The sequence below is a fragment of the Argopecten irradians genome, chromosome 13 (genome assembly GCF_041381155.1).
Source record: "Argopecten irradians isolate NY chromosome 13, Ai_NY, whole genome shotgun sequence".
Classification (NCBI taxonomy): domain Eukaryota; kingdom Metazoa; phylum Mollusca; class Bivalvia; order Pectinida; family Pectinidae; genus Argopecten; species Argopecten irradians.
The window spans coordinates 15,072,254-15,085,558 of NC_091146.1; the positions used below are offsets into that span (position 1 = coordinate 15,072,254).

A 13,305-nucleotide genomic window follows, 5' to 3' on the forward strand; every position below is an offset into this window, starting at 1 on the left:
AATATAGCCTACCTTTACATCACAGAACCCATACAAAAGAGAAGCCTTTCAAGTGTGATATATGTAGTAAAGAGTTCAGTTCAGCACAATACGTTAGGGCTCACCTAAGGTCACTTACAGGAGAGAGACCTTACAAATGTGATGTCTGTGGTAAGGGGTTTACCCGCTACCCGCTCAAGTCAATTAAACACACACCACAGTACACATAAAGGAGAGAAACCCTACAAATGTGATATCTGTGTATTGGAATTCAGTCGTAAACATCATATGCAGAGACACCGTAGGACACATACAAGGGAGAGAAACAATACAAATGTGATATCTGCGGTAAGGCATTCACTCAGGATAGCAGCCTAACAGGACACCTCAGGACACATACAGGAGAGAAGGCACAACGGCTGAAAGCAAACCCCGAGAAAAATGCAGCAGAGAAACCTGTGATAAGAGGTTTAGTGAATCACGTAGCCTACGGAAACATCTAAAGATACATACAGGGGATAAACCTTACAAATGTAATAGATGTGGCTTGGAATTAAGTCGCAAAGATCATATGCAAAGACACGTCAGGATACACACAGGAGAGAAGTCGTACAAATGTGATATATGTGGTGAGGAATTCAGTGAGAATAACAACCTAAGAGTACATCTCAGGACACCATCTCAGGACACAAACAGGAGAGAAACCGTACAAATGTGATATTTGTGATAAGGAATTCAGTCATAATAGTAGCCTACGAGGACACCATCTCAGGACACAAACAGGAGAGAAACCGTACAAATGTGATATTTGTGATAAGGAATTCAGTCATAATAGTAGCCTACGAGGCTACCGCATGACACATACAGGAGAATCGCCTTCATAATGTAATAAGTTTGGTAAGGAGCTCAGTTCGGCACAACAACTGAATGCAACTGGGGCACAAACAGGGGAGATACCTTACAGATGTGGTGTCTGTGGTAAGGGGAACACTTCATGATACATACTTCAATTTTGCTATGAGAAAGTCCAGGTAAATTGTGGCTGACTCTGGAGCTTGGTAGCTGGGTGTCCCTCTTACCTTAGTCTTCAAAGGAAATCTTTTCAAGTCTGGTTCAGATTTGTGTGGATATAACGTCAGTGATAGTAACCCTTTGGAGTACTGAGGATGGGTGGTGTTTATAAATAGAATAATAAGCCTTACCAACAAACCAGTTTGGATATCTCGTTTTTTTCTAACATTCAAAACATTCACAAGATTGATTAGGTAAATAATGTGTTAGATGGTTTACATGTATTGCAATTGTGTTTAATCTTGTTTAGATAAAATGTGAACTTACTTGTTAGATTGTTATTTTTTTACAAGCATTGCGTATTTAATAAAGGTGCCACAATATTGAAATAGAAGAACGATTCAGGAAAAAACCGCCGACCTAGCAGTGCCTGGAAACAAAGGACGGAGTTCTCCAACTACTCGGTCAATTCAATCAATTCCGAAGAAAAGGTTTCGATCCGAGTTAAACACCAATTTGTTTAAAGCGTAAATTGTATTTTTAGACTGTTCGTGAAGAAGTCATTAATTAATGAATGACCACTGTGTCAGTAATGTTTATGAAGCTTTTTCGTAGTATCACGTCATCCGTTATGACGTATCGTTACTATGTATGACGTCACAGTTTCATTTTTATAATTTAATACGTTTCTCCTGGTAATGTAAGACTTTATATAGAATGCATTTTAACAATTTCTAAAACACTTGTATTTACTGAAATTGACGAATCGACGAAAATTATATCATCTCTTAATTGGGATGAGAGTGCATTTAATGGTACAGAATAAACGAAAATTTTACTGTATAATGTCTCATACCAATGCTGGAAGTTTACAAATGACCTAGGGAAAAATCTGTTCGGTTCGTCACCTACTCAATGTTGTAAATAACCCGTAAAATATAATTAGTTTTGAATTACCCGGTACTAAGAAATATCATCATTGATACATGTGCTTTTTCCCATGAATATGTCACCCCATCTTACTGTAAACGTTCCAGTTACAGTAATTAAATATTATGCAAACGTTCCAGTTACAGTAATTAAATATTATGCACCCTTTGAAAAAGAAGACCTACATTATAAACAATGTCTCCTATACAATGTGATATAGAGGTGTCGCTAGCGCAATATTTTCTTTTATGTATAAGCTACATGCAAACACACACAAATTTTGAATTATCACAAGTAATGTGAAGTGAGTTCGAATTTTCATTCGATAAAAACATTCATATCAAAATATTTGAAAAATTTATTCACAATAATAAGCTTTAATTATATATCATATATTTATACATAGTGACACTCTTAAAAGGTCTATTTAACTTAGCTAAAATGCAAACACACACAAGTCTTAAATTATCGCAAGTAATGAGAGTTCGAATTGTTATTTAATAATAAAAAATCACATCAAAATATTTAAAATTTTAATTACGATATTAAGCTTTAATTATATATCATCTATTTATACATAGTGACAATTCGACTCTCGAAAACACTCTTAAAGAGACAATTCACTCAGGCTAATTATTTTACATAACCAAGAAGCAAAATATAGCGTAAATGTATTGCTCTACATTTCTTATGAAACATATAACGTAAAACAATGACCAATTCCACGTCATTGTTAAGTATTTTAATTAATATCGCTGAAATATCAAATCGTTGATCAATACGATTAAGCAGGTACAATATGGACGTTGTACCTATACCCGAGCCAAAGTCACGCACGTTAAACAAATGAACTACATAATCACTGAGAAGGTGATAAAATGATTTTTAGGCAAGACAATTCACCTTATAAGTTAAATACACTACTGTCAGAGCGATCTGAGCAGTTTTAGACAAAAGTTACATTACTCTACAAGCAAAGGACAGGGTTCGGCATACAAAAGTTCGACCACAGTGTGTAATGGCGGACAGCGAGCGAGTTTGAACATTTCACACACATGTCACCACCATGGGCTTTCCAGGCATATCACAGTAAAACCGACTGATCTAATTTCCATTACAACTGGGTTTTTTCCCGATATATGTACACATTTTAATGTTTTCTTAGACTGAATTGTTCCTTTAAAACGTCTATTTAACTTTACTAACAGCTAATATAATATAACAATGGGATAGTTGTTGTAAGTACGAATATCTCGGTAGTTTGTATGTAGCATTCGATTCTCCTTTTTGGTGTTATCTAATACATGAAGGCAACAAATCTAGTCAATGAAATAATCAACCGTAACACAGCTATAAGAAACCAAATAACGCCAATGCAAAATGACAAGGGGCGTAACTCCACCTCAGATAAATATATAGGTCATCGGGTCTAGTGTAAGACATACAGACATATATGCATTTTACTCCTGACCTGCACGTGTTATGACCGACTATAGCGACTAGGTATAGATTCTTTTCATTCAGGTAAGACAGATACCCAGCTTAACCATAAAGTCACGTTATAATAATATCATACTGTACGTACATATGAAACATTTGTAACGAATGTTACCTTTGTTGACAATATGTCTATACATACTAATGTGGCTTCAAGCCCGTGCTAAAAATAGACGGGTAATACTCGATGTAAACAACATGTTTAGGTTAAACAAGACTCGGTCTGCATTCTTTATATTCACAGTAGATTATTTAACAAAAATAATACAAAATTAAATATAGACTATAGTACATTTACATATATAAACATGTACCCAATTACTGCAAGTCTATTTGTGTTCACTTAGTTATAATCTTCACACTACGTACATGTATTGTACGTGCATCACCGGTACCATAAGCAGGTAGCTAATTTACAGTATGAAGACTATTCTACATACATGTAAAGGATATTTTAACTATAAATGAAGGATACTCAAACTACATGTATAAATGAAGGATCCTCAAACTACATTTTATATATGAAGGATACTCCATCTACATTTATATATGAAGGAATATATATTCTAACTATACATGTGTGTATATATATATATGAAGAATATTCAAACTATACATATGTGTGTATATATATATATATGAAGGATATTCTAACTATACATAGGTTGTATATATATATAAAGATATTCTAACTATACATATGTGTATATATATATATATGTGTATATATATGAAGAATATTCTAACTATACATATGTGTATATATATATGAAGAATATTCTAACTATACATATGTGTATATATATGAAGGATATTCTAACTATACATATGTGTATATATATGAAGGATATTCTAACTATACATATGTGTGTATATATATGAAGGATATTCTAACTATACATATGTGTATATATATGAAGGATATTCTAACTATACATATGTGTATATATATGAAGGATATTCTAACTATACATATGTGTTATATATATGAAGGATATTCTAACTATAATATATGTGTTATATATATATCAACTATGAATGGATATTCTAACTATAAATATATGTGATATATATATGAAGGATATATACATATGTGTATATATATGAAGGATATTCTAACTATACATATGTGTATATATATGAAGGATATTCTAACTATACATATGTGTATATATATGAAGGATATTCTAACTATACATATGTGTATATATATGAAGGATATTCTAACTATACATATGTGTATATATATGAAGGATATTCTAACTATACATATGTGTATATATATATGAAGGATATTCTAACTATATATATTGATTATATATATGATAGAAGATATTAACTATAGTGTGTATATGAAGGATATTCTAACTATATGTGTGTATATATATGAAGGATATTCTAACTATACATATTGTGTATATATATATGAGGATATTCTAACTATACATGTGTGATATATATGAAGGATATTCTAACTATACATATGTGTATATATATGAAGGATATTCTAACTATATATGTGTATATATATGAAGGATATTCTAACTATACTAGTGTATATATGAAGGATATTCTAACTATACATGTGTATATATATGAAGGATATTCTAATATAATTATGTGTATATATATGAAGGATATTCTAACTATACATGTGTGTATATATATGAAGGAATATTCTAACTAATATATATATATGTGTATATATATGAAGGATATTCTAACTATATTATATGTGTATATATATGAAGGATATTCTAACTATACATGTTGTATATATATATGAAGGATATTCTAACTATACATATGTGTGTATATATATGAAGGATATTCTAAACTATACATAGTGTGTATATATATGAAGGATATTCTAACTATACATATGTGTTATATATGAAGGATATTCGAACTATACATAATTTAACTATACATATGTATATATATGAAGGGATATTCTAACTATACATATGTGTATATATATGAAGGATATTCAAACTATACATATGTGTGTATATGTATATGAAGGATATTCTAAATTTATAATATATATATTTATATATAGGAAGGGTATTCTAACTATATGCGATGGAAAGCAAATTATGTTAGATAGATATCATTACTATATACAGTATGAAGGATTTTCTACACACATACAAAAGATATTCTACCTTTATATGAAGGATACAAACTATATAATATTGAGATTCTAACTATATACATGTACGTTATGGTCACTATTTTAACTCTATATGAACGATATTCTGTGTATGACGGATATTCTATTATATAAAAGGATATTCTAACTATATGTGAAGAATATTCTTACTATAAATGAAGGATATTCTAAACATATATGAAAGATATTCTATGAGGTTACCTCATTGAGGTATATTCTGTGTATGACGGATATTCTTACTATATATAAAGAATCATCTAACTATAAATGAAGGGTATTCTAAATATATGAGGATAAAGTAAACTATATACGACTTATATCCATGAAGTCGTTGGAATAAAACACGTGTACTTTTATATCAATGCATAATAATCAACCCATTGGTCATGATAATTTAACAAAAGACCTCGCGCGCTTACATCCGGGCCATCGAGAGTGATTTGCATAAAGTTTATATTTTTTAAAAGACCTCAGCGGTAGGAACACAAAAAAAAACGTTTGTGGACATTTTTAAGTTCATATCCATGATAGCATATCAAACAGTATAATACCATCTATATTGTTTTTCAATTTCAATCGTTAAAATTTCAAATGCGATATTCATCTTTGCATCCGTCTACGGAAAATAGTATCTTTCCCTGGTTAACAATTCTTCAAATTACCATAAAAAGTAACTTATTAATTACTATTTTCTCATATGTTTGCAAATCCAGAGATGGAGGGCTTGTGGTTATATGACGGAACAGGTAACCGCTCGGCCACATCTTAATCTTAAAAATAATACAAAATGTTTACGACAAAATTTGTTTATTTTCAGATCAGAAAGATATATGGTGTATGGTTATGGTCTTAAGCTGCAGATCAAGGATCAAAAAATAGCGAGGGATTCCGATTGAAGGAAAACCTTTAAATTATCTAAATCTATTTCACTGGAAGAACGTGAACTTAACCGAATTATGGAAAACGATGAACTACATAATAACCTTCGGACACATATAGGAGACAAACCTTTCCAAAATGATGTCTGTAGTAAAGCGTTTAATCAAGCACATACCTTACAGAAGCATCCCACGACACATACAGGAGACACATCTCTCAATTATAATGCCAATGATAAGGAGTTTACAGAGCCATGTGCTATACAGAGACACCTCAGGACACACACAAGAGACAACCCGTCCAAAGTTCACCTAAGTTCACATACAGAAGAGAAACCTTACAATTGTAATGTCGGTGGCGAGAAGTTTATTCACAGTTCTTCCCTCATACAAGACAATGGAAAACATACTAATACGAAGTGCTCTGAAGGTGATGAGTTCAGCGAAGGGTTAGATACATTTTGCATGACACATACAGCAGAGAAACCTTACAAATGTGATTTCTGTAGTAAGGGTTTTAATCGCAAGGAACACATGCAGAAACACATCAGGATACACACAGGAGAGAAACCTTACAAATGTGATATTTGTGGTAAGAAATTTAGTCAGAATTGTACCTTGAGAGGACACATCAGGACACATTCAGGAGAGAAGCCGCACAAATGCGATACATGTGGTAAAAGGTTTAGTAGATCAAGTGACCTACAGACACACCTCAGGATACATACAGGAGAGCAGCCGTACAAATGTGATACCTGTGGTAAGGGATGTAGTGGGTCAAGTGACCTTCGGAAACATCTCAGGACACATACAGGAGAGAAACCTTACACATGTGGTGTATGTGGTAAAGGGTTTAATCGCAAGGATAACATGCAAAAGCACCTCATGATACATACAGGAGAGAAGCCGTACAAATGTGGTATTTGTGGAAAGGAATTTAGTCTGAATTACAAACTTACAGGACACCTCAGGACACATACAGGAGAGCAGCCATACAAATGTGATACCTGTGGTAAGGGTTTTAGTGGGTCAAGTGAACTACATACACACCTCAGGATACATACAGGACAGAAAGCTTACCAATGTGATGTCTGTGGTAAGGGGTTTAGTCAGAATTTTATCTTGAGACAACACCTCAAGACACATTCTGGAGAGAAGCCGCACAAATGTGATACCTGTGGTAAGATGTTTAATGGGTCAAGATACCTGCAGAAACACCTCGGGACACATACAGGAAAGAAACCTTACAAATGTGATGTCTGTGGTAAGGGGTTTAATCGCAAGGATTACATGCAGAAGCACCTCATGATACATACCGGAGAGAAGCCGTATAAATGTGATATTTGTGGTAAGAAATTTAGTCAGAATTGCAAACTTACAGGACACCTTAGGACACATACAGGAGAGAAACCATTCACATGTGATACATGTGGTAAGAGATTTAGTCAAACAGGTTCCCTAAAAAGACACCTCGGGACCCATATATGAGAGAAACCGTACAAATGTGATATCTGTGGTAAGGGTTTATTGGATCATTTGACCTACAAAAACATCGCATGCGCAGGATATATATAAGAGAGAAGCCGTACTAATTTGATATATGTGGTAAAGGGTTTAGTTAGAGTCGTTTCTTTAAAATACACCTCAACACATACCAATGTGACTTTTATAAGACAGGAGAGTCTGAGTTAGGATGCCTGTGTAAGTCTGAGTTAGAATGCCTGTGTAAGTCTGAGTGAGAAAGTCTGTGTAAGTCTGAGTTAGGATGACTGTGTAGGTCTGAGTGAGGATGTCTGTGTAAGTCTGAGTGAGGATGTCTGTGTAAGTCTGAGTGAGGATGTCTGTGTAAGTCTGAGTGAGGATGTCTGTGTAAGTCTGAGTTAGGATGTCTGTGTAAGTCTGAGTGAGGAAGTCTGTGTGAGTCTGAGTTAGGATGCCTGTGTAAGTCTGAGTGAGGATGTCTGTGTAAGTCTGAGTGAGGATGTCTGTGTAAGTCTGAGTGAGGATGTCTGTGTAAGTCTGAGTTAGGATGTCTGTGTAAGTCTGAGTGAGGATGTCTGTGTAAGTCTGAGTGAGGATGTCTGTGTAAGTCTGAGTGAGGATGTCTGTGTAAGTCTGAGTAGGATGTCTGTGTAAGTCTGAGTGAGGATGTCTGTGTAAGTCTGAGTGAGGATGTCTGTGTAAGTTGAGTGAGGATGTCTGTGTAAGTCTGAGTGAGATGCTTGTAAGTCTGAGTGAGGATGTCTGTGTAAGTCTGAGTGAGGATGTCTGTGTAAGTCTGAGTGAGAATGTCTGTGTAAGTCTGAGTTAGATGCTTGTAAGTCTGAGTGAGGATGTCTGTTAAGTCTGAGTGAGGATGTCTGTGTAAGTCTGAGTGAGAAAGTCTGTGTAAGTCTGAGTGAGGATGTCTGTATAAGTCTGAGTGAGAAAGTCTGTGTGAGTCTGAGTTAGGAAGTCTGTGTAAGTCTGAGTGAGGATGTCTGTGTAAGTCTGAGTGAGGATGTCTGTGTAAGTCTGAGTGAGGATGTCTGTGTAAGTCTGAGTTAGGATGTCTGTGTAAGTCTGAGTGAGGATGTCTGTGTAAGTTCGAGTGAGTCCTTTGTTTATGTTGATCAGACATATTCAAAGAAAGAAAAAACGTTACAGATTTCTAATGAAAATATTAATGTAAATTATCGTGCACTGACGATGTCGGTGTCTAGACATGGTATTCCCGTGTTTGCGTACAGTTTAGATAATATACTACAATGCCATGAGGTGACACAAATAGGAGCACGTTGAAAATTAAAAGAATTTTCAACTTTGCATACGTATTGAAATAATATTATTTTCATCTAAATGTGAATTTGTTACACTTTAATTATATAACAATGTGTCCATATACTATTGAAGTCAGATAGAAATTATCATACATTGAAATCTTACATGAATTATTACACACATACTGTGTTAAAGTAGATATACATTAAGTTAAAATTATTTGTTTGGTTAAATCCTACGGCTAAACAACACAATATACATAACTACATAGTAAGTGTACAGAGAGTAGCTGCAATATTGTAGCTCAGAAGACTTTTAGACCGATAATGGTGTCGTCTTTAGAGCTACAATTGGAGTCTATCACTGCTAATGGTGCTAAGTAATGACCATACAAAGCATTAATAAAACGTTTCTTTGCATTTTATAGTACTTGTTTTATATCGCTTACCTAAAAGGCAATACAAATAAACCATATAAAATGTCAAATGCACAGCAGTCAGTAGGTTTTTTTTACATATACGCAACAAAGGTCTTTCAGGAGGAAATTTATACGGCAAGTCTACAAATGATTGACTCGACGTATTGTTAGCGCTACGAAAGATATTAACAAGGATCGTCATGTTTGTTTTAGACAAAAATGATATATAAATGCATGTATACGCATAAAATAATTGGAAACCTACAGAAAAGTATAGAAAATTGTGCCCGTGTGATTTTCGGAGGCAGTGCTCCACTAGAACACATAGGGACCATTTCGTACCCGGCCGAAAGGTATTTTAGGCAGGGTACGTATATTCGTTATATACAAATTAATGTATCCATTGCTTATGGCGTATGTGTTATTTATACACTTTATATTATATGTTCTGTGTGAAATACTTCTTATAGAAATATTAAGCATATTAAAATTTGTTCCAGTTCTGCCCAAAATAAAACCTTTGGCCTTTTCAATTTATTATTTTTTATCTCTTCTGTATTCTTATAAGAAAATAAATAAGATAAGATTGGACTGAATTCCACATGTAACTGCTTAATCGAACTTGTTTTAAAAACTACCAAAATGAAATTAGAGAAAATGTTCTCGGTTACTTCCGCGATAACAAGAATTACCATTATTCTAAACAAACTTTCTTTCTCGTGCGATTAACTTTCCAGAAATTCGCGATCTAAGTAAATTCGAGAAATTTTTATATTAACGAATTTGCATCTTTATCATTTATTTTCATAGCAACTATTAAATCTGTCAGTGTGAATATTAATCAAAGCAACTTTCTTTTGAAATTGAAATTAAGAAATTAAATAGCCATGAAAGAAATTTGGTTTACACTATTGTAAAAGGACAAAACACGATCATACTGCAATCTTTTAAACTCATACAAACATCCATACATGCAACATACTGCAATCAGTAGATGACGTTCTTTAAATATCCTGGTTAGACGTTAATATAATCAAATATCTGTTCTTATGACGCAAATAAATAAACAAACAAACCATAATAATGGCATTGATGTCCTAAACGTTGTGATAGGATTCCTAAGTATGAGTCACAGTACATGTTGGGGGAGAGATCGTCCTCAATACTCCAGGGGCTACTATCACTAAAGTTATATCTACCCCTGGACTCATTGTAAAACTGGAGGCAACATTACAGTTAATTTAGTACATCAAAAGAGCCGTATAATTGTGGTTGACTGTGGCTTGAAAGTTAGGTGTCGCTCTCTCTGCAAGCCTTATACATGTATTTGGTTAAGATTTTTTCTTCTGAGATGCTGTCAGTTTACTCCGAGATAGTCTAGTGGTTGTTATGACGTCAGTGATAGTAACCCCTGGAGTATCGAGGATGGGTGGTGTCTGTAAATGACCCTTGGTGAGAAAAGGATAAAGCCCCTTACCAACAGGTAAGTCTGGACATATCATGAGATTGGGTAAATGATGTGTTTGGTGGTTAATATATATTGCAATTGTGTTTAACCTTATCAGGCACTTTGGGTAGTTCAGATAAAATGTGAACTTGCTTGTTTGATTGTTCTTTTACAACCAGGACGCATTAAATAAAACAGCCACAATACTGAAATAGAAGAACGATTCAGAAAAAAAACCGCCCACCAGTGTTTGGTAACAAAGGACGGAGTTCTCCAACTACTCGATCAATTCAATCAACTCAGAAAAAAAGTTTTAAACGCATGTTAAACACCGATTTGTTTAAAGCGTAAACTGTATTTTTTGACTGTTCGTGAAGAAGTTGGTTCAAATTATTGAATGACCACTGTGTAAGTAATGTTTCTGTATCTTTCTCGTAGTATTATGTCATCCGTTATGACGTATCGTTACTATGTGTGACCTCAGTTTCATTTTTATATTTCAATACGTTTTACCTGGTGACGTTGGACTTTATATAGAAGGCATTTTAACAATTTTTAAAACACTAGTATTTACTGAAATTGACAAATCGACAAAAATTATATCATCTCTTGGAATAATCGTGCATTTAATGGTACTAAATGAACTAAATTATTACTTTTAGTTTCTTATACCAATGCCGGAAGTTTACAAATGACCTAGAGAAAAATCTGTTCGGTTCATCACCTACTCAATGTAAAATAACCTGTAGAATACGTTTTGAATTACCCGGTACTAGGAAATATCATCATTGATACAAGTGCTTTTTCCCATGAATATGTAACCTAATCTTAATCTTATACAGTATACTCCGTTTTGTTTATAGATTTTCAAACAAAATTCTTAAACGTTCAAGCATAAATATAATGCACGCTTTAAAAAAGAAAATTTACCACATGAACACTGTCTCCTTTACAATGAGATGTAGAGGAGCCCCCATCACATTATGTCTTTTATGTATACGTTCAGAAGCGAGTTCGAATTGTTAGTTAATACGGATATGACAAGGGACGTAACTCCATCTCAAAACTAACAAAACTAGGTCATAGGGTATAGTGTAAGGGTCATTTGCCCACTTTTTATAATCTAATAATTAGCAGAATGTGATGACAAGGATTATAGTCTATTTCAGAGAAGTAAACCTGGATTTACCTGTGTTTTACCTGTGAATTTCACCTGTGCCACTGTACTTATTCCATAACGGTATCATTTATGCATTACATGCATCAAACTTTTATTACATGGGAACATTAATATGTTACTCTTTTTGTAATCTCAGTTATGTTCTTGATATTTTTATGTTAATTGAACACATCAAACATAAAATTAATATTTGTTACTAATTTCAAAAGCTCTTTCTATCTTTTTGAAAAACATATGATATATACATACATACAACTACATTAAACTTCATCTACATGTACATATACACATAAATGCTAACTAGAAAAATAGTTGATGGTAATATGTATCATACATTTTATAATATATATATATATAATATATATAGCCTCTTTCATTAGAAATCAACTTTTTGACACTTTTACTGAAATATACTGCAATATATTGTCATTTTAGGGCCCCATTGTGCCGATTTTTCGACAAAAGTCTTTCTTTTACGTTCATAATTGGACAGGTGCGAACTATCCGAGGTAGAATATATTATTAACAGTCATCCACTATAGCTATAAAATTAATGTTTTTCTGGGAAAGTTGCGTCTTCAAACTATCCAGAGGTTAACTGTATAAAATTGACGAAATTTCAAAATCAGCAAAACTTTGCACAATTTCTCAATGTTCTTCAGTTATAGTATAACATTCGCTTTCTCTCAAACAATTTTCAGTCCGCAGAAGTCTATCTTCTGCAGAAATGCTTAGGATTTTTATGGTGTGATAAAAGTGATGGGCATTGATATATATATATATATATAATACATGTATTATCAAATTATGCAAAAAAAAAAATAGAATTAAATTCTTCCCACTAAGCAGTTCTTCAACAAATGCAATATTAATTGCATTATGAACAACATGTATGCATTTACAGTGATAAAATAAAGGTTTGAACTTACCTTTTATTCATGGTAATTGTGTATCTATTCCCACAAACATCGATATATTGTCCGTCTATAAAAATGCATTATAATCAACACATTTTTCCTTATAACTAAA

General features: G+C 33.2%; 2 protein-coding genes across 3 annotated transcripts; one reads left to right on the forward strand and one right to left on the reverse strand.

Annotated features, from left to right (window-relative positions):
* Positions 1–742: 742 nt before the first annotated feature.
* On the forward strand, positions 743–8,111 carry LOC138305490 (zinc finger protein 45-like). Of its 2 annotated transcripts, none has more exons than XM_069245740.1 (2): positions 743–1,244; positions 6,411–8,111. In XM_069245740.1, the coding sequence occupies exon 2, from the start codon at positions 6,550–6,552 to the stop codon at positions 7,957–7,959; it is 1,410 nt and encodes a 469-aa protein (XP_069101841.1). In that variant the 5' UTR covers positions 743–1,244; positions 6,411–6,549; the 3' UTR covers positions 7,960–8,111. The 2 variants fall into 2 exon arrangements, with proteins under 2 accessions (XP_069101841.1, XP_069101840.1); XM_069245739.1 differs by lacking the exon at positions 743–1,244 and adding an exon at positions 3,347–3,444.
* Positions 8,112–8,115: 4 nt separating this feature from the next.
* Positions 8,116–13,216, reverse strand: LOC138305627 (endoglucanase-like). The gene is made up of 2 exons (XM_069245926.1): positions 13,206–13,216; positions 8,116–8,749 (listed from the first exon to the last, which is right to left on the reverse strand). Exons 1-2 carry the CDS (start codon positions 13,214–13,216, stop codon positions 8,116–8,118), a joined length of 645 nt encoding a protein of 214 aa, XP_069102027.1.
* Between the last annotated feature and the right edge of the window lie 89 nt (positions 13,217–13,305).

Bases quoted from the DNA above. Each gene is read 5' to 3' on its own strand.
- LOC138305490 (XM_069245740.1), top strand. From the start codon at position 6,550: ATGGAAAACGATGAACTACATAATAACCTTCGGACACATATAGGAGAC.